General features: G+C 38.5%; 1 protein-coding gene across 1 annotated transcript in view; it reads right to left on the bottom strand.

Annotated features, from left to right (window-relative positions):
* Window positions 1–1,487: 1,487 nt before the first annotated feature.
* The window catches only part of TTLL7 (tubulin tyrosine ligase-like family, member 7), a gene marked incomplete at its 3' end in the record, with an annotated part of 34,277 nt that continues 14,712 nt past the window's right edge, over window positions 1,488–21,052 (bottom strand). The window contains 7 exon segments of the mRNA XM_010156102.1: window positions 1,488–1,708; window positions 6,842–6,928; window positions 7,702–7,837; window positions 10,049–10,122; window positions 10,203–10,350; window positions 10,997–11,091; window positions 20,709–20,867. Of these exon segments, the coding sequence (XP_010154404.1) occupies window positions 1,488–1,708; window positions 6,842–6,928; window positions 7,702–7,837; window positions 10,049–10,122; window positions 10,203–10,350; window positions 10,997–11,091; window positions 20,709–20,867 (920 nt within the window).

Genomic DNA, 21,052 nt, shown 5'->3' with positions numbered 1-21,052 from the left:
TGCACAACCAGGTGCTGAGATGTGACAGTCAGAGCCAGGGAGCCCAACAGCGATCGCAGGCCGAGAGTCGCAGCCCGAGGGCCAGAGCCCGAGAGCTGTCGCAGCAGATTCCGAGCGAACCCTATCAGCGATAGCATGAGTGGGAAAACTAAACAAACCCACCAACTCCCTCATGAATGAGCCAGCACAGGAGTCAGCAAAGCAGCTAATGCAGGATTCAGAGAGTGTCAGCAAGTGTATGGGAGTAAACGAGCAAGAGAGTAGGAGATTAATGGCTCTCGGACCCCCTCCTCGACTCTGCCCCGAGCATGACGTACTATGGAATGAAATACTCCCTTGGTCAGTTTGGGTCAGGTGCCTGAGCTGTGTGTCCCCTGCACTGCCCGTAGCGAGACAGCGAGAGCTGGGAACGCAGCTGCAGGATCAGAAGTGGAGAAAGACCTTGAATTCAGTGCAGGCATTGCCCAGTGCCAGCTGAGACCTTATCAGTGCTGCTCTCTGCATCCAGGAACACAGCTTCATAGCTGCCACAGTAAAGAGAGTTAACTCTTTCCTGACTAAACCCAGCACATGCATGTTGACTAACAACTATATATACAGCAGTCATGTCAGATCCTTTAATAGTACATACTTTACATATGCTGTAAGAACATTTATTTCTTCCTCAGAGTCAGCTTTAATCAGGTAGACTTCAGTCCTTTAAACATGCATCAGACTTATGATAGAGTGCGTATATCCTATAGGTCAAAAAGTATATGGCTACTATGTGCAGCATCCTGCCTGTAAGAATATGGAAGGAGGAGAGAAAATTTGGATGATGGATCCCAGATTTGCAGATCTGGTCTCACTCATCTGCTACTGCATAGCTGTAGAGTTTTTTAATTCAGTCGTCTGCTAAATAAAGGATGCTGTTATGGAAAATAAAATTTTAGAAGCAGCATTATCTATGTGCAATTACATGGTGAAATTCTTTGAACCAATATACTACTAAAACAAAAAATAAAACATTATACTGACCATGTTCAACAGAACATCCTTACACTAATGCTCTGCAGCAAGCAAGAAAACAATCACCAAAAAAAAAAAATCTGTACAGAGATCTCATCTGGAACATATTACCTTCTGTATGTCTCCAGACATATTTCTTTATCCTTTCTATATTCCAGCAAATTCAAGCTCAATAAGACTACCTTTTACAGGGAAAAAAAAATTACAATCTGCTCAAAAAGAAATCTAAGAGCAAAGAACACTCACTATTTCCAGCTGTAGCCAGTGTGGCAGCCTGGGTGTATTTTTCTCGTGCATTGTATTTTTCTCTAGCATTCTTGGCCAAAGAATATTGGTTTTCTAAAATTCATTTTCATTAATTTAGAGAAGATTTTAAAGAAGGAAAAACAAGCAAACCAGTGTTTAACTGAGTTACAAATGTTGATACATTCTAAGACACTGAAGAGTTTAATATAATTCATTGTGAATGCCAGACTGACTTGGAAAAGTGATAATCTCACCTACCTGATCGTTCCAAAGATTTGCATTTATTTTCTTCAAGATCATATGAAACTTTTTTCTCTTTTTTTTCTTTGTGATCTTCCTTTTCAGTTTCTTCTCCCGATTCTGACATACTACTACCGCTATCACAGCTACTATCACTAGCATAGTTCTTAAGTTTTCTTAAGGACTGTGCACTTTCAGGCATTGAACACAACGGCTAATGCAAGAAAAAAAAAAAAAAAAAGAAGAGATATTAAAAAAAAACCCCACACCCAAGAAATTAAATTTCTTCATAATCCTAAAAGAATACCTTACTCTCACAGTAGGTTCCTGATTCAGGCCGGTTTATTTATACATATGTAAACGCTCCCAAATTAGATTGAAAGTTTGTCCTTAGTTTTAAAATAAATGCTTAAATATTTAATGAAACTCACTACACAGTAATCATAATCTTTCTTACATGAAGAGCAGCATAATACAGCAACGGGTAAAATATTACTTTATTTCAAGAATGACTTACACTACCAGACATATTGAATTATAGTTTGAAATCATAAATCAATTGATACAGAATACCTTTTACAATCAGTTTCAATCCCTCACTGATAAGAATGACATCCAGAGGGACCTGGACAGGCTGGAGAGGTGGGCCTGTGCCAGCCTCATGGAGTTCAACAAGGCCAAGCGCAAGGTCCTGCACCCGGGTCGGGGCAATCCCAAGCACAAGTACAGGCTGGGCAGAGAATGGATTGAGAGCAGCCCTGAGGAGAAGGACTTGGGGTACTGGTGGATGAAAAGCTGGACATGAGCCAGCAGTGTGCGCTGGCAGTCTAGAAAGCCAACCGTATCCTGGGCTGTATCCAGGGAAGTGTGGCCATCAGGTCAAGGGAGGGGATTCTCCCCCTCTGCTCTGCTCTTGTGAGACCCCACCTGGAGTGCTGCGTCCAGGAGTGGGGCCCTCAACATAAAGACAAGATCAATCAGTTGGAGCGAGTCCAGAGGAGGCCACGAAGATGCTCAGAGGGCTGGAGCCCCTCTGCTATGGGGACAGGCTGAGAGAGTTGGGCTTGTTCAGCCTGGAGAAGAGAAGGCTCCGGGGAGACCTTATAGCACCTTCCAGTACCTGAAGGGGGCCTGCAAGAAAGCTGGGGTGGTGGGGTGTCTTTTTACAAAGGCCTGTATTGATAGGACAAGGGGTAACAGGTTTAAATTGAAAGAGGGTAGATTCATATTGGACATCAAGCAGAACTTCTTCCCAGAGAGGGTGGTGAGGCAGTGGAACAGGTTGCCCAGAGATGTTGTGGATGCCCCATCCCTGGATGTCTTCAAGGCCAGGCTGGATGAGGCTTTGAGCAACCTGGTCTAGTGGAAGGTGTCCCTGCCCATGGCAGGGGGGTTGGAACTGGGTGATCTTTAAGATCCCTTCCAACCCAAAGCATTCTATGATTCTATGATGATTCTATGATATTTGCAATAAATGAACCTATAGTTTAACGATGATCAATGTAAAGAAACACCTGAGGGAACTTTGACTGGTAGACTTCTGAAAGATCAAGTGATTAATCCACATCATGCAGAGGGCAGAGACTGGAAGAATATAGCAAGCTATGCTAGGTGTATTTGGTGTCCTGCACGCATATGGGATTTGGTGTGATTAGGTAATTAATCTTGTGCTATTACCAAAGATACTGTGAGACAAAAAGCAAAAAGTAGGAGACAGAGAAACTGATGGAAACACAGAAGCTACAAATGAAATTTTTTCTTCCTACATCTACTGTCAGGCAGACAAGAAAAATGCAATAACCTCCAATAAATCTAGTCTTTTAAGAATTTTTTTCTACACATTTTCTTTCCAGTAGCTCTCAGCTCTAAGTAGCTATGGTGGTAAGTTCATCTTCCTAGTCATCTAATGTACTGCAACTGACATTCAGATTTTAAAAAAATCATATCACAATTTCTGAACATATTTTGAGTTAGAATGAAATATAAGAATGCTCAGGATTAATTTAAATTGCCCTATTATTTTAGCATAATGTTATGCAGCTAGATTTATTGTGAAGGGCAATAGAACAAAGCCCCAAAGATCCTGTTCCTGAAAGATACACTTACAGTGTAAGCAAACATATTCTACTTAAACTTCTATTCCAGTCAAGGAAGGAAAGAGATTTCTGCCACTAACTTAAAAGCAACAGTATGTTTATGCAAGCCCAAGCTGTTAGACCAGATAAGGAAGAGTTGAAGAAGTACATTCCATGCAGCAGGGCCCTGGCATTTGTTCAAAGAATATTTATATATCTACCTGCCAAAAGGACAAATTCAGGTGCCTCAACACTTACTGTTTCTCAAAAATAGCTGTCCTAATCATGAAGAGTTGTGTATCATGGGAGATATATTGATCAGACATTCCCGATGAGTTCTAAAAGTTATAATAAATATTTTTCAATCCAAACTCACAACAGCTTTAAGGTAGATCTCATTCCCACCTATGATGTGCATGTTCCTCACATATTCCATACTAAACAATAAGAACATCCTGATGAAGACTTCACATCAGTTAACAAATAAGAATAAAAAGAATGGTCAAAGAAATGACAAAAAGCAATAATGACAAAAAAAAAAAGACAGATCTGAGTTTAAACTGACCTCTTGAAATAAGAGACATTTGATTGCTTAGCAATTCTAATCACCTTGATTTTCCCCTTATGCTAACCTGATTTTTCTTTGATTAAACTCATCTGATTTTATATCAGAAGAATAAAAGGAAAAGTAATTGCTCATTTCCTCTAAAATATCTGTTATTTTATTTACTTAGTTCTTTTTCCTGCTCAACCAGGCACAATGTAATAAGCATGAGTAAACCTTGCTGTGTGTAAGGTTAAGGGGCCCTCTAGAGGCTAAAAATGAAACAGACATCTAAGTTTGCAACTAATTGCAGGCAAATATGCCTTAATTCTAGGAAATTCTTGACTTGTTTTCTACCCTGAGTTCACATTTCAATAAAAATAAGTCTTAAATTCGTAGCAAACTAGGAATACTTGTTATATGCAAAGTTTATTTATACACACACCTCTCTACCCCCCTATATGCATGTTTCCATGTATGGAGGAGGAGAAGGAGGAAAACACTCTCTCTTTCCTAACAATTCCAGCTGTTCTGTATAGAGTTTTCCGAGTCCTGACTGTTCTGTTTTCCAGGGAAGAGAGTGCACCAAAGGCAGAGCATCTGACATCCTAACAATAGCTTTTGTCAGCAGGCCAGCCACTGACTTTTAGGGGAGGACAGTATTTTATGACCTAAAACAACAAATCATGTTGGGTAACATGACATGAAAAGTATTGTTCTTTCAGATCTGTTGTGTCTACCAGATTTTACATATGTTACTTTTTTGATATGCTAATGGATCTTTATTTGTAGGATTTTACGATTACAAGAAGATGAGTTCTACAGCTGGATTATTCTCTTGCCTGATAGACCGGCAGGCATTAGCAAGTTCTATGGCCCACCTCACTCACCAGATTTCTGTACAGATACATATTTAGATACTACATATCTCTCAGCAGACCCTTTACAAAGAGGTGGCCAATCAAATGCGTATTATTAGCCATATGCACCTTACCCCTTACAGGAAAGAGGTGATGCTCTTTCGGTACAAGACACAAGGACCATCCGCAATGGGCATCTGTATTTCAAAGGGAGTGCATAGGATATTATGCAACCAGGGAACTCTCCAGTCACATGGCTTCACTGTAGGCACAGTTTAAATGACTGAGAAGGATATCAGGACCCTAAAAAAGATGCAGGAATAGAGATCCTGTACAGCATGAAGTGTGCACACTGCAATGAAAAGAAACAATCTCCGTGGATAAGCTAGTTTCATTGCCTTCCCTTTTGATTTCATCGATTTTATGGCAAAGAAAAAAAATGGGGATTTTGATTTCTCCTATGGGTGCAAACAGTATTGTGCTGCTATAAAAGAAGACCATGTCATATAGTCTCATCCACAAATGGATCAAACTTCATCTTAAAACTAATTAAGAGAGGTTTCTCAATTTGGGCTCAGTACCCTGCTAAATGTTTATGGCCTCCAGCTTGGGAATGGCTTGTGTGCAGCCAGTGTAGAGATAGTATAGATCAAGTCTGTGTGCACACAGTCAAACAGATAGATGCTCTCTGAGGGCTGCTGGGAAAAGCCAGGCTTCCGGAAAAAGGAAGAGTGTGACTGAGATGTTGAACGCAAATTAAGTGACCCTATGGTAAAGAACTGAAAACAAAACCTCAGGGAAAAGAATCCCAGAAGAACGTGAGTTGAGTGTGCTGCCAGGGTGGACTGCATTTTTTTTTCTCTTCTTTAAATGAATCCACCCACTGCTGTTAAAGCACTAGCTCACAAAATCCCCATATTTGTAATGAGGTTCCTGCAAATCTATCTTAATACCAGATTGGGTATGCAGATCCTCTTTCCAATACACACGCCTGTAGTAAGATGTAGCTCTTTGGATTCTTGCACATATATAAAGTATCTCTGCAAGCTCAGGACAATTTTCAGCATTCATTTTGTAGAGAAATTCCTAGATTTGTACACCATCTCATCAGAAACATAAAATGCAGTAAAAAAAATGTACATGTATCTATAAACAAATACATCAGAGTTCAGGAACATAAATTTAGGCTCTTCTAAACAGACATGACCTAAAATGCTTGCAGGATGTAAGAAACATAATTATTTTAGCCAAGCCCAAACTATTTATCTTTACTGGCTTACAGAGATATGCAGTGTATTTAAGGCAAAGACTTGCATGAACTAGGCACACAACCAGAAATCATTAAGCTAAAAATAATATACATTCACTTTAAAAGCAGATTTTGGACATGAAATAGGCTCCAAGATAGAATGTACAACCCTTTTAGCAAGTAAGCAAGCTACAGATACATCATAATCATAATTAATCCTTTGAGCTTCCATAGTGCCTTTTATCCCATGATCTCTAAATTCCTTAAAGGCACTAATCGATTAAAGATGAAAGCATTCTTTTGAAATAGGCTATGGATATAAAAATCATTTCACACACTGAAATCAAGCAATCTCTTGTATAACAGTTGTTGCCATGTACAACAATTCCTCAAAATAGCTTAGCAAGGAAAAGAAGGATCTCATATCCAGTTAAAATTTTAGTGGGATTTAGTTGAACAAATGGGAGTTATGCTTCTCTTCACACTTATTAAAAAAAGGCTGAGGCAGTCTGTGGAAGAAAACTTCCACCAGGATCAGCTAACTAAATTCCCCACTTAAAGTTCACAGACTACCTCTCTGCAGAGTGAAATAAAAATTTGGTATCTAAAAGGCAAATACCTTAGGCCCACGCTGCCTGGTGCATTTTCCCATTAGTTTTTCATCATCTATTTCACACTGCTCCAGAAGATCCAAAATGTCCTCCTCCTAGAAATGGGAATTTCACAATTAATGAAAAGCAGGATATATCCTATCCTTACAGAATTCAGGTGCCAAGTGGTAGGCATTTGAAATTACTTCAATTACTAATTCCTGAAATAAGACTATGAATCCCTTCAGAGGAGGATATAAAAGCATTCCTTTTGATGCATGCATCTCTGCTTGCACACAAGATGAAACTGAAATTTAAAATCAAGCCTTAACATTTTTTAAAGATAAAAGTCTGAAGAAAGGGTTGAACAAAGAATCAACCCTGCTAGATTATGCGATGCCAACTACAAAGATGGGAAATTATTTCTCAGATTTCAAATTAAATTGCGTTAGCTGGTTATTTTAAATATAGCCAATCAGGCAGAGTTTTTGGATGCCTTAATCTAGTGGAGCTGGTCTTAAAATATCTCTCGTTCCAGTCCGTACAAGTGGATGAACAGTCTGGGGATATTACTGGAGGAAGAAGGAGGCAATTACCAGCTCAAAAGCAGTTTCTGCCAACCTCTGGTTTGGCCAGGGGTAAGGCTGAGGATCAGGGAAATGGTAAAGTAGCTTAAAGCCATCTAGCCTGTCTCCACCCTGGGTCCACTGCAGTTCATCCAGATTCAAGGATCTGGCCCACAAGCTGCACAAAGAATAATAATAAAATGATGGAAACATTATCAAATGCTATTTATTAGCCATCATACGATTATTGTGCAACTAATCCACAAGGCCATGAATTCCAAGATAAATAACTCCTAAAGCCAATACTACTTATGCTTCAGTACCTTCATTCTTTTTAAAGGGTTATTCATTTCCCTCTGAAGTGAAGCTGCTCTCCCAGCAAGAAACGTCTGGAAAGCAGTGGCTAACAAACTCTCATACTTTTCCAGTAATGTCTTATCATCAGGAGGGTAAATTCGCCTAAAATAGGGAAAAAACAAAACTGAGTTTAAGACAGAAGCTGAGCTACTTATCACACTAGGCACTAAAGTAATGCAGCTAATTCACAGTCTCTTTTGTAATGCATACTCATCCCATCTATAATAATCATATATCATCTCATAAGACATATACTCTGAACATGCTCTCTAAATCTAATTTTAACTCAGTGAACATATTCATGTTTAAACCAGCAATTAGCCAGTCAAAAGAAATACCATGCAGGTCATTCCAGAAGTATACCAAAACTCAGTTTTGCAGTACTCTGAAATTTCAGTGGGTGTGAAACTTGCATGCAGGTGTGAATGATACATGAAATATTAACAAAATATTGCATGTAAAATTCAGAGCCACAAAATAATTTGTATTAGCAATAAAAAGACACAAAGCAGTGAAAATCTGAACTGCTTGGAGCTAATGGGCATGATGTAAATTAAAGACTGAGTATGTACTGCTCTTGAATGCTAAATCATCCAAAATAATGAATAGGAAGAAACAGGTATTATAAGAAAAAAATTTATCTGGTACACAGATGTACAGGGTGACTCTGATTTTCCATTAGACCAGCTACACCATTATTCTCTAAAACCTCAGGTAAGGAGATTCTGATGATATGAGAAGCAGGACTTGGTGATTTATTAATGCTCATCAAGCAAAATGGGCTTTGAAGAAAACCACTCCAATCATTCTGTCATGAATGCCTGAAACACTGCCAGAAATTATGAAGGTCGAAGACTAATTTCTAATGCATTGTAACGACTAATCCATAAATTAATTCTGCCTTCACCGTGCAAAGCATAGGTACCATTTATACGTTGACTGGCATTATGTGACTTTCATGTTTTGGTGGACCTTCTGTGAATTTTTAAAAGGTCTTTTCTCCTTCTTGCTTTTCAGACTTTTCCTCCTTGAAACGGTACCTTTCATGATGATTTTGTTGCAATGAAAAAAGGATGGTTATGATCCCATTAGACTCAGGGCAGTTCTATAGCAAACTGAAGATGGTACCAGTTTGCATAAAATACCTGTAGGAGCTCTAATCTCGGTTGCAGTCAACACTTTTAAACTATGTTGATTCTACTGCTGAAAAAGTGCCATAGCAGAATACTTTGAAGAAAGGATATTCACTTTAATATATGTAGAAATACACTGCAACTAAAGGCCATTTCAAAGTCATATATATCCTTCTCAGTTTCTCATGGATTCACTAGTGCTGGAAAGCATGGCTCCTGCTTTGACCAAGACCAGCACTTGACTAGGCCAATTGCTGAACTGACATCCATAGATTAAATCAGAGCCTGCTGAGGTTGATTGAGGTTTCTCTGGATTTTTATTCAGAGAGCAATATTAATCCATGCAGAAGTACTGGCAATGCCTGACAGAAGTTAGTCCTGGTTTGCAGGAGAACAGGCAGGAGAAAATACCACATAATGCTCAGATAGAATTCCTCTGCATCTCTAGCCAAGATTCCCTTACTTCTCAGGCTCTGTTGATTCTTCAGCACTTTTGCAAACACATGGAAATAAGAAAACACAAAGCTGTTCTGCCCTTTTACATGAGCACATTCCTCATGAAATGTCTGACACTTCACTTTTTCCTGAGGAAAAAAATATTTTTGTATTTTTCTTGATTTACATTAACCAAAATGCTAAATAAAGAGAACATCTGGCTCATTTTCAATCAAGAACTGAATAAGCAACCTAAAATGTGTTCATTAAAAATGTTAGACTTTAAAGTTATAGAAAAAACAAAAATATATTAAAGCATCATGATGTTTCTCTTTCTTATAGTCTAAGTAGCATGAAAATAATTGCTTCATTGTGGGGGTGTTTTGATGTACTGGTTCAGCTCCATATATGCCAAGAAAGGATCTAATTAAAGCTGGGAATTTTACAAAAGAAGACCTTTTGTAAGCAAAATGTTAATTCATCAAAAATGAAAATTTCACAGAAACATCTATGTTTACATGAGAAATTACTGGGAATTACAGAACATCTGCTCAAAAAAGCAGAGAAAAAAAACCCCTATCTGAATAAAAAACTAAAAAACTTTACTACCTGGTGTATGTGTATCATTTTCTATGAATACCTACACAGTTTTTGCAGAAAATCATCATCTACAACAAATACTTGTTACCATTATTCCTAAAGAATCCATTGAATAATCCCTACTAATACAGTCAAATATAGTTACCTGTAGTTCCCCATGTGTCTGTTTTCATGCTCCTCTTTGGAAATTTGTTTACGTACTTGTGCAAGTCTTTCCTTCTACAAATCAATAAAATAAGACAATTAAACAAAGAGACCATAAGCCATGGGCAAGAAACAGTATATTTTTTCCTTCCTACCAGTTCTTCTTTTCTCCTTTCCAGTGTATGGCGCTGTTTCTCCCAGTCTGAGGAACCTGGCAACAGTTTTTTCATTGAACCTTGACCATACAGTCTTTTTTGAGCCTCGGCCTTCTGTTGAGCTAAATTTCTCCTTTTATCGCTTGTCCTGAAACACAGATGATATTAAGAAATGTCATTCCAATGCAGCTGAGATGCACCTTCATCTCAAGCATATCATCTGTATTTTCCAGTCAGTCATGCGCCATTTTTCATATAAAATTAAAATTGAAAAACTCATTAATTTTTTTAATATTAACTCTTATGGTTACAATACTTTCACACTTTAAGATGTACTGTAATGACTCTGTACTATAATTTAACATACAAACATGGTTGTATCTACTTTTCTGACATACAGATTTTTTCCAACATATCCCAACTACAAAGTTTTCCTGTAGAGGGATATGGCTTTTGGCTGTATTTGAAACTATCAGAAAAGCAGATTTCCTGTGTGGCCACATGCCAATGACTGCACTTATATCCCACTTTGAGACCTGTCTGAAAAATCATTGGGGGGAAAAAAAAAGTACAAAAATTACTTTTACCACTCATTTTTTGCACGCATATGAAGAAGAAAAATTATATTTGGGTTAATTTCAATAACAAAACTGACATCAAGGGAAACATTTACATCTTGAAAATATGAAGGTGGAAAAAAAAGTCTTCATTTTCTCCTAGTCTTATTCAAATTAATAAATAAAAAAATAAATAGAAATCAAAGCAACAGACTGAAGAAGAGAGGGCAAGTTTACCGTATGTTGAGAAGCTTTAATGCATTTAGCAGAACACCCTTTTTCACATCATAGTCTATTTTTTGATCAGTTCCAAAGCTTGGGGCACGATTAATCTGAAAACAAACGAGATACAGAAGACTCAGGAACATTCAGGTTCACTGGGAACACATTCATTGTAACAGGCTTCGGAGAAACCATTCTTCCAAACATAGCAGAGATAAGAGAATACATGTGGAGCAGCTCATTTCCATTGTGGTTTTTGTGGGTTTTATTTTTTTAATAGAGCATTAAGTATCACAGATACTGGGAGGCAGAAGATGTACCTTTCAGTCACCAAGACACACGAAATTTATCCAGACACATCAAATGAACATATTCGAGTACGGGCACTTAGAATCCACTCTAATCTATTCTTGCTTGCTGCAACTAGAAAATTTACCAGGCAAATGCTGATAACCACACTGTAACAGACCACGTGCCATGCTATGGTAGTCCAACACTAAGTTAAACTTTTTCCTAGTACCCAGTCTGAAAGCAACTTTGAAGAGTTCTCTAAAATGTAACTACAGAAAGAGAAGCTTTGAGGAGGGATAATGAAGTAGCTGCATCAACATTTCTAGGAACACCTTCCAGGCTAATATAAAAGTTTACACACGAGCAATGAGTGCTAATGAGAGGCAGGAATCTCACCTTGATAGTGAATGAGCAGTGCCAGTTACAGAAGGCAGAGATACTAAAGAGCTTCAGAAGTGAAAACTACTACCTTGGGCCCCACGCAAATAGAAAGTGGAATACAGTTTGTATGTTCGAACCAGAGGGCAGAAGTGGTTCATTCAAATTGTGTTTTAACACTTCAGATACATTAGAGCATCTTAGAACCTCTACAGCTGTATGGCAGAACTATCCCGGCTTGTGAGGAACCAACTGCCCTGTAGCTGAGTCCCAGCTGCCCCATCATTTACGCTTATAGCTGAAGGGTACATTGTGGCTCTGAGAATCAGCTTCTTTGCTGGTTTTGCACACAGGCTGGCAAAGTCAGCAATGATGTTGAAAGCAAAATCATGAAAATTCAGCAGAAATAGTGAAAAGGTGTATAGTCCTTTCTGGAAGACTTTCATCCAAACAGTTAATTGACCAAACTCCTTAGACTCACCTACTCATCTCCTATCACATCACAAAGGTTAATTTTTTTTCTACACTGTGGACGACTCCACCACTTTCCTGGGCAGCCTGATCCAATGTTTGATAATCCTTTTGGTGAGGAAATTTTTCCTTATATCCAAACTAAACCTTCCCTGGCACTACTTGAGTCCTATTGCTTGTCACCTGGGAGAAGAGGCTGACACCCACCTCTCTGCACTCTGCTTCCAGGCAGTTGTAGAGAGCAATAAGGTCTTGCCTAAGCTTCCTCTTCTCCAGGTTTAACAACCCCAACTCCCTCAGCTGCTCCTCACAGGACTTGTGCTCCAGACCCTTCCCAGCTCTGTCGCCCTTCTCTGGACATGCTCCAGCACCTCAATGTCTTTCTTGCAGTGAGAGACCCAAAACTGAGCACAGTATTTGAGGTGCAGTTTCACCATTGTGAACTTGCTGAGGTTGCACTCAATCCCCTCATCCAGGTCACCAATAAAGACATTAAACAGAACTGGCCCCAACACTGAGCCCCAGGGAACACCACTGCTGACCAGCCACCAACTGGATTTGACTCCATTCACCAACACTCTTTGGGCCCAGCCGTCCAGCCAGTTCTTTATTCAGTGACATAGCATTTCCATGATACCTTCCATGATCAGTACTACTTTTAAACTAGCAGCTCTCTGGTTTAATCTACTCATGACAGATTTTATAGTACTAATTCTGGAGCTATGGCAGTGTCATGCATCAGGTTTGTTTGGATAAAATTATCTTCAAAACTTGAAATTTTCTAATCTGTTGTATACAGCAATGCACAGAAAACAAAAACTGCTTAATAAACAAACACAGTATTCCTCTACATAGACTCTTAAATATAATGTTTCTCACATCTATTATTTTTAAAATATTAAAGTTTTATTTCCCAAGTATTTGCTTTACCAGTGATGATATTTTAACTTCTTTATTTTCTCTGACTTTTCAATAGCAATTGTCCATATGACTTTTTAACTCCTCCAACTGAAATCTTCAACTTTGGTTTCATAAGTAATATTTCACTGAATATAGCACATAAAATTAATCAAATTTCTTGTAAGCACAATTTTTTGTCAGTATATATCCTAATTACATACTTGTCAGCAGAGGACCTCACATCTGTAATGCTTAAATTAAGAAGCATTAAGCTGAAGTACCTCCTGTGAAGGCTCCCATCCAGTTACATTTGCAAAGGATCCCGATTTTACAAAAATTAAACTCTGTAAATGTGTAAGATACACCATTTTCTTCTTCACCAAGACACAGGATAAATTTCAGCCTGGCATTCACTTTACCAAAACAGTCAAAGAGCATATTCTCACCTCCCACTGCTGCAGCCTATTAGTATGTTGTAGGAAAGAAATTTCCGACTACCTGTCACACACATCTATTGAAAAGACCTTTCAAATATAAAGAGAGATTACATGAATGACTCTATAAACCTAAAATCAATTTAATAAAATATTACATCCTTTCAATAACAGGGATTTAATCTCTGTTCAATCTGTAGGACAGCATGAATGTTTTAGAAGGGATCTCGTTCTTTATTAAATTGCTAACAATAGAGTTCAAAAAGTAAAAAAATATATGTCATAAAAATCCTATTACACAGAATGGTGTTAGTGGCTATCATTGAGCAGATCTTTTATTAAAAGAGACAATCATAAAGTTCATTCTAATCATTCATTTCTAAACTTCACAAATTGTGAGAGTGCTAACCTCCTTTTTCGTCGCTTAAGAATAAGCCTGGTTTTCCATAGCAGTTTAAAGTAAGACAAATCCAAGCTGTCATACTCTGCCTACTTTATTGTCTTGGCATTGGAGTTCACAGAGAGTGAGGAAGCTGATTCCAGTGATCCACATGAAGATTAACCTCACCAAAAATTATTTATCACTGGTCCTTGATCATCTCAGGAATAATTGCTACAAGCACTAGTGCCATCACAGGGAAGGGGCCAGGGGCCATGCCTTCAACAAAGGACAGGAGGAGGGCAGGGCTCTTGCAGCTGGTACACTGGTCAGTTCAAGCACCACAGAACTGCCTCATACAGGTGTGGTTTCCCATTTAACCTAGTCCAGTGTGACTGCAGGCTCCCAGAAAGGATTGGTGCTGCACCTCTCTTACTCCTACCTTCATGTCACTTCCTTCCTCCCTGCATCAGACCAAGCGTTGGGAAGTCCCCGCATGAGAAAGTTCTGCAGGCTGAGTTAGTGTAAAACTATGGTTTACTTGGAATGGTAAATGACATGTTCACCCAAACAGCAACCAGATACATCTCACCCAACAGACGACCACCAAATAGAGGCAAGTTGCTAGACCAGCTCTTTGGGCCCACAGAAACACCATATTATATGTTAAATCAAAGTGAAGTCTTTTTCACTCTTTATTCACTGGAAAAGTGGTAAAAGTAGGAGTTACTACTGAGGCAAGTACTGAGACAGTTAAAGTCATGTGTGCTCAGTGGATTTGCCGCTACTGTTTGAGAGCAAAGAGAACCCATGTACAAGCATCAGAGGGAGGAATAAGCCAGCAGACAGCAGGATAAAGAGCCCCAAAAATGGCTCTCCAAGACAGCAGAGGGACAGGCTGCCTGGACAGAAAAATCACTGAAAGGAAGTCTTTTTTGTTATAAATAAATATAACTAAAAAGAAGGAAAGGATTGAACCAGAGAGCGAGATGTGTAGTCTCATCAGTTGCTTTTCCTAACGGTGACTGGAAAGGTTCTAAATATTGCTTAACACTTGGGTCAAGGGGCAACTGAGCTTTCACAGCTTCTCTTTTATACATAAGTACATACACACTCATCACATAATTGAAATGCTGACCTTGCTGAAGACCATGGGAGGGCAGTGTTAATGGTGCTCTCTGCTCACCTAACCGATTGTCTGTGCCTATGCACCGGTCCTTTGTTAACACTGTCTCACTGCCTGATACAGAAGTGCTTTGTGCAACACATGCAGTTTTTATTGAAGGATATGAGTTAAACAGGTGGTCTCTGTTGCAAATCTACAAAGCAAATAAATCGTTCCTTTTCAAACTTACAATAAGCCGCAACAGAGGTTTTAAGAAAATGTGAGTTAAATCAATGAATATTTGAAAAATCTGATGTTTTTATAGAGATGCATTTTCAGGTTTTATTATGTTTTTACAGACTCCTGGCAGTAAAAGAACAGGAATTTCCCACGTATAAAATTTGTATTTGTAAAGCTCAGAATTCCTTTGTTAAAGTTATTAACTAGTCATTTCTGGACATAATATTAACAATTCTACTTTACACAATAATGTAACTATCATAGTATTACTATTCATACTACTCTTATTTGGACTTCAAATAACTTAACACTAAAATAAGAAGTGAGCCCTCCTCAACAGAATAACAGTGCAGGCTGCTCAGCCTGACACCAGAGATTGCCAGACTGTGCTTCAGTAAGAAACAACATGAATTGTATTTAAAATAAGCTCTCTAGGTAGAGAACCTCATTGGTTCTCTATGTATTTTAAATAAGCTGAAATTTACAAATTTTAATGTATTTTGAAACATGTCAGAAAACAGAATACTTTGAGCTTCCATTCTGTTCAGAGCAAAAAACCCATCATGTTCTCCCCAGCAGATATTCATAAAATAAATACCCATACTCTTCAAATGGCAGTCCAAGAGCTATGCCTGACTGTGTAAGGTGTTCAACGCTTTCTTCAAACAGAATGCTTTTAAGTCCTCTTTGGTGACTTTGGTAGCTGTTAAGAGCAATCTGAATATCACAGTGGATTGTCTGTACCTGATAAAATTACTCAAAATGTCTTCTATCCACTGTTTGAATGTAGTTCATGTGCACTGTGGAAAGCTGACACAGTATGCAGCCGGCATAATATGTTTTTAACAGTTCTCAGTTATAAAGGAACAACAGCCAGCCCCACAGTAAAACCCAAATGGGCTTATATCTGTGTGGAAGCTACAGAAGTATAACAAATTTGGGTGCCCATAATGCCAGTTCAGTTACTTTTCCAATCAGAATCTCACCTTAAGTTCTCTGTATGGGTAAGAGCTTAAGTTTTTTCCCCCGACAATTAATTTGCAGCACATCTGCTCTGCATGGGCATCTACATGCATTTATCAGGGCATCAACAAGGGATATATTTCCCTATTTCAAGACAATAAGAGAAATCCCAAAAGACCACACAGAAAGATTTCATAGGTATTTGTTTCTCTTACTCTCTTTTTCTTCATTCACGCAATCTTTCTACATCACGCCCCTATGCACTACTGCTGAATTTTACAGTCATTTCACGGTGCATGTCTGAGGAGAGCCTGACTGTCTTCTCCCAAAGCCCACTTCAGGTCTGCAGTTAGATCCCACAAAGCCCTTCCTTCTCAGGCAAAGTAAACCCAGTTCACCCATCTCTGCTTCATACAGCATGTGCTCCAGCCCTTTAAGAACCTTAGCAACTTTCTGCTGAACTCACCCCAGTTTTTCTAGGTCTCTCCCTTATTCTGGGGAATAAAAGTGGACAGAATATTCCAGATGTGGCCTCACAGGTGCCAAATAGATCACTGCCATCAACGTGCAGGTCCAGTGAGCTGACATCACGGTAAGAACATATTGTTGACTCACGCCCAGCATGTTGAGAGAGATAAGGTGTGACTGAATCTGGTTCATTTTGCTGAACGTTGGTCATTTTCCACAAGCCATGTTGCTGATTGAGATGCAGAACTTGATCTCAAACAAAGATTGCATTTCATTGGCACTTGAATTGTTCCTGTGATACCATTTTTCATAAAGCTGATGCATAAATGCAATGAGATATGTTTGATACGTATTTCCTCATGGCTATAGTTGAAGTAGTACTAGTAACACAAATACCATTACCCTATATATTCAGATGTTTGATATCTGCATATAATTTTACTCATGTAAGGGGCTAAATAATGGCTATATGGAACAAAGTGTCTTGCTTTGTCAAATGTGATCACGGGTGAGAAATCTTAAGTCTTGGGCTATGTTTTAACATAGTCTTAACACTACGTTAAGAAAATAGCTTTTCCCATAAAATAACCCTTAAAGAAAAGTACTGTCCCTTATTTTTCATGTGGCTATCCCTAGTTACCAGACAAAAAATATGGTTGCTGATTAGTCTGGAACACAGTAGTGTTTTAAAGCAATCTTGATAACTTACCAGTGACACTGTCACAACAGGTACTCATAATAACTGGTTACCAAAGCACTGTGTATGTAACTGCCTGCTGAGAGACAACTATTTGGAATTCAAAGATCCAAGAATTGGGACACACACTTGACTAGGTTGTGTTAATATAACACCAGTAATTTTATCAGGTAGGCACGTCTTAAAGATTGTAGGCAAAAACTGGATTGTATGAGGGGCCCCGAAAGTACAAGCAAATTGTGATAGCAAAGGCCTTGAAAATCTAGAGTCTCTGAGATATACACTGATCATGGTGGCCAAGTAGTGTTCACTACAGGAATGCAGCCTTAGAAACTAGGTAAAACTGGGTTTAGGGATAACAAAAGAGAATACAGAGCAGAATCCAAGAAATGTACAACAAACCACTTATGACAAAACTTGCGGAAACAACGCAAAATTGCTGGCCAGTACAGCAGTGAATGGACAGTGATGAACAGCCAGTAAGTGGACAGTGGCAGCAAATGAATAAAATCAACCCTAAGTGAAGCTAAGAGCAAAGAGGAAGAGACCTTCACCACCAACAGTGTTTTTATTCCTCGTGAAGAACACAAGACACTGACAATGTGCTATAACCACCTACCCATCTTTTTTTTTTTTTTTTTTTTTTTTGAGAAGTGGACTTCTCCAGCCCCTTGCTGGCCTTTGGATCTCCAGGGGCAGAGGCAGGGTAAGCATAACAGAAGAGAAAGGAGTAGATACCAGAAAGCTTGTGTATGTGAGCTTTAGCTACTTTATTAATAGGAATTAGCTGTAACTGGACACTTTGGCCTAAGATCTCCAAAGTCCTTTTAACAAAGTTTTGAATAGATTTTGCTAGTTCAGTTACACTAAATAATAAAGTTGTGTATCTGTATTTAAGGTGAGTTTCTCTCACCCACATAAATGACAAGGGAAGTTGGGCACCCTGCACTTGAGGCAGTTATTAAAATGTGATCTTTTTCTCCAAGGATCACAACTTTGTGATCCCAAATGGATATAATGAAGTTGAATAAGGTTAGGCTCCATCCAAGAACTTCAATGTATGTTTTTCCTATGTACATAAAATAACCTAGCTTGAAAATTTTGGTTGAAAAGAGTAAAACTGGATTTTCTGGGAACAGAAGGAAGGCTTAGGTAGTTGTTGCTGCCCAGAAATGATGGAGGCTGCTGGGACTGCACAGATGCTTGCCAGAAACATCTGGTGCCACAAGATGGCAATCATGCATTTCCCACAGCCCTCACATCAGTAGAAGGTTCCGGAAGTTCAGTAGCATCACGGAGCAGGGCAGCTACATCGCATCAGGGCAATATAAACAAAGTCATCTAAGGAAAGCAGAGTCATTATAATGTTGCACAATTTATTTCTTATAATAGCTTATTAAGCTATCTTTATAACAGAAAAGGTATGTCAGCTATAGAAACATGAAACCAGACTTACCATCCTAATCCTCTTTTGGCAATTTTCCCATAACACTGGGAACATTCAGGGCCTTGTGATTAGTATCTGTTACCACTGTTAGAAAGAATGATTCACTGCCCTAAGCGGGGTTTGGCAAGAGGGAAATGGTTGAAAAAGACAATAGTGGAAAGCTGGGGAAGAAGCCAGAACTGTTTTAGTGAAAAAGAAACCTAAACTATATCTACATATATATATACACACACATTGTATATTATGTATAGTATATATATATATACACTGCATATTTGAGCTTTACCACACTACATATAGTGTCCATACTGTGTGCCTATATATACATACTGTGTGTTTGTTCCGAGAGTGCTGCAAAAAACATGAACAAGCACAGTAAAAATCAGTGGATGAGTAACTTAATTACTACATTTCAAAGTTCAACATTTCTGTCAGTTCAGTTCAATATCTGGCAAAATAAGTTGAAGGATACCTATATCACCACAAGCAGAAAAGGAAATAAATAGACTTCTATATTTAAAAAAAACAATAATAAGCAGTACACAACTCCAAGTCTTGAAGTATTCTCCAGCAACTCAAAATACTAGAGCAGCATTTACTACTTCATGAGATCGCTTTCTCACAAACAAGGAGTCTGGGATACTATGATTTTCCTCTGAGACCATTATCATAAATGCTGAATAAGGCCCCTAAAGTCTCCATACTGCATGATAAATATCCGTGGAGATAGAGGACTGTCCTTCAGAATGGATTCACTACACAGGTTGATTCACCATCTCTGGTGAATGGTCTGTCACCATTTGCTACAGGTCTGGATAAAATGAATACACAGACCAACTTCAGTCTGTACTTCACCAGCCACACTTATATGCAAACTACAGGCAACCTCGAGTTGATCATCGGAAATGTAGAGCTCAATCAAAGGGATAGTCAGCTTTGTTCGACAAAAAGAGATGTCAGTGTAGTACAGACTAAGTTCATGTCATGTGCTGCTTTTGGCTAGCACACCAAAGCCAGCAAATACGCCTGTGTCTGCATGGCAACAGGGAAGGAATTCATATTTTCCTCATTAAAATTATACTGAACCCCCGAGAGAAATAAGCAGGACAAAACAACTGTTGACAGTATTAATGGCCTGAGAACAAGGTTATAATTCAGTAGATTAATTGTGTACATTTTGCCCATTAGTAGCCAAATCATATTTATGATTCATAATCAATAGAATGATTTTTAATGAATTTGGTTTTTTTCCTCCAGCTGTAAGCCTCCCAACCAGTTAACATAATGATGTAAGACATCTGAAAAAGAGACAAGTGAACTTCATGTATGTGTTATTAGTAGTGGAATTAAAGAGACACAATAGACAAACCTCAAACAATCCTGGTTGAAAATGTGTTCAAGCACCACTTAAACTTAACTGTACCAGTAACATCTCAGAGGAGAAACATTTCTTCCAGTCCATTCACACCAATTGTTTGACAGCATTTCATGTATGCTGAATCAGTTTCCTCTGTCTATGTGGGTGCTTTTAAAGGCCACAGGAGAGGAAAAGAACACATATCCGGAGAAAAGAAAATTAAGACCATACATTCACAAAAGTTGCTAGAGACATATACAGGGTCATACTGATGAAGGAAGTCTATGTAGGACCCAATTGCGATAAACAAAGTCCTTCAGCTACAGTAACAACAAATTAACGTGGTATTTCACATTAAAACTTTCAAAAACATCTGAAATGCAACATTCCTCCAGAAAGACAATTACCTTCAACTGAGTCTCCAAAAATCCCTGCAAGGAAGTGTTTCCATATTGATGCTGCAGAAAAAACACCACCTATGTACTCAACAACAGTACTTCTGCAATGCACAGATTTTCTTACACAGATACAGGTCAGTTGGGCTTTAGTTAACTTTACTCTTCAAAATTTACTTTGTATTTGTTTAAAGAGGTTTACCTCTAGAAGCCATGGTTTTAGCTTTCTGTCCAGCAGAATATCAAATCCCAGGACTTCAAAGCAGACGCTGTCACTTCCTGGTGCTTGCCCTGGCCTGCACATGCGATAAGCATGAAGAACATGTGGCTCTGCAACTATGAGAGTCTTCACTACTAACTCCTGTAGGGATTTTTTTCAGAAAAATTCATCAGGAGAGAAGACACCAGTATATATTGAACTGATGTGTTTCATACTTTAATCTTCTAAATTTTATTCAAGTATCTACCAAAAAAAAATATTTAAAATACCAAATAAATGGTCTATAATAAGTAAAAGTATTCCCATGGAGTCACAGATAGATTTTT

Source organism: Eurypyga helias, unplaced genomic scaffold (assembly GCF_000690775.1).
Source record: "Eurypyga helias isolate BGI_N326 unplaced genomic scaffold, ASM69077v1 scaffold1960, whole genome shotgun sequence".
In the NCBI taxonomy this organism is placed as follows: Eukaryota; Metazoa; Chordata; class Aves; order Eurypygiformes; family Eurypygidae; genus Eurypyga; species Eurypyga helias.
The sequence above is the reverse complement of the archived record's forward strand: the minus strand, read 5'-3'. Positions and strand labels throughout refer to the sequence as shown.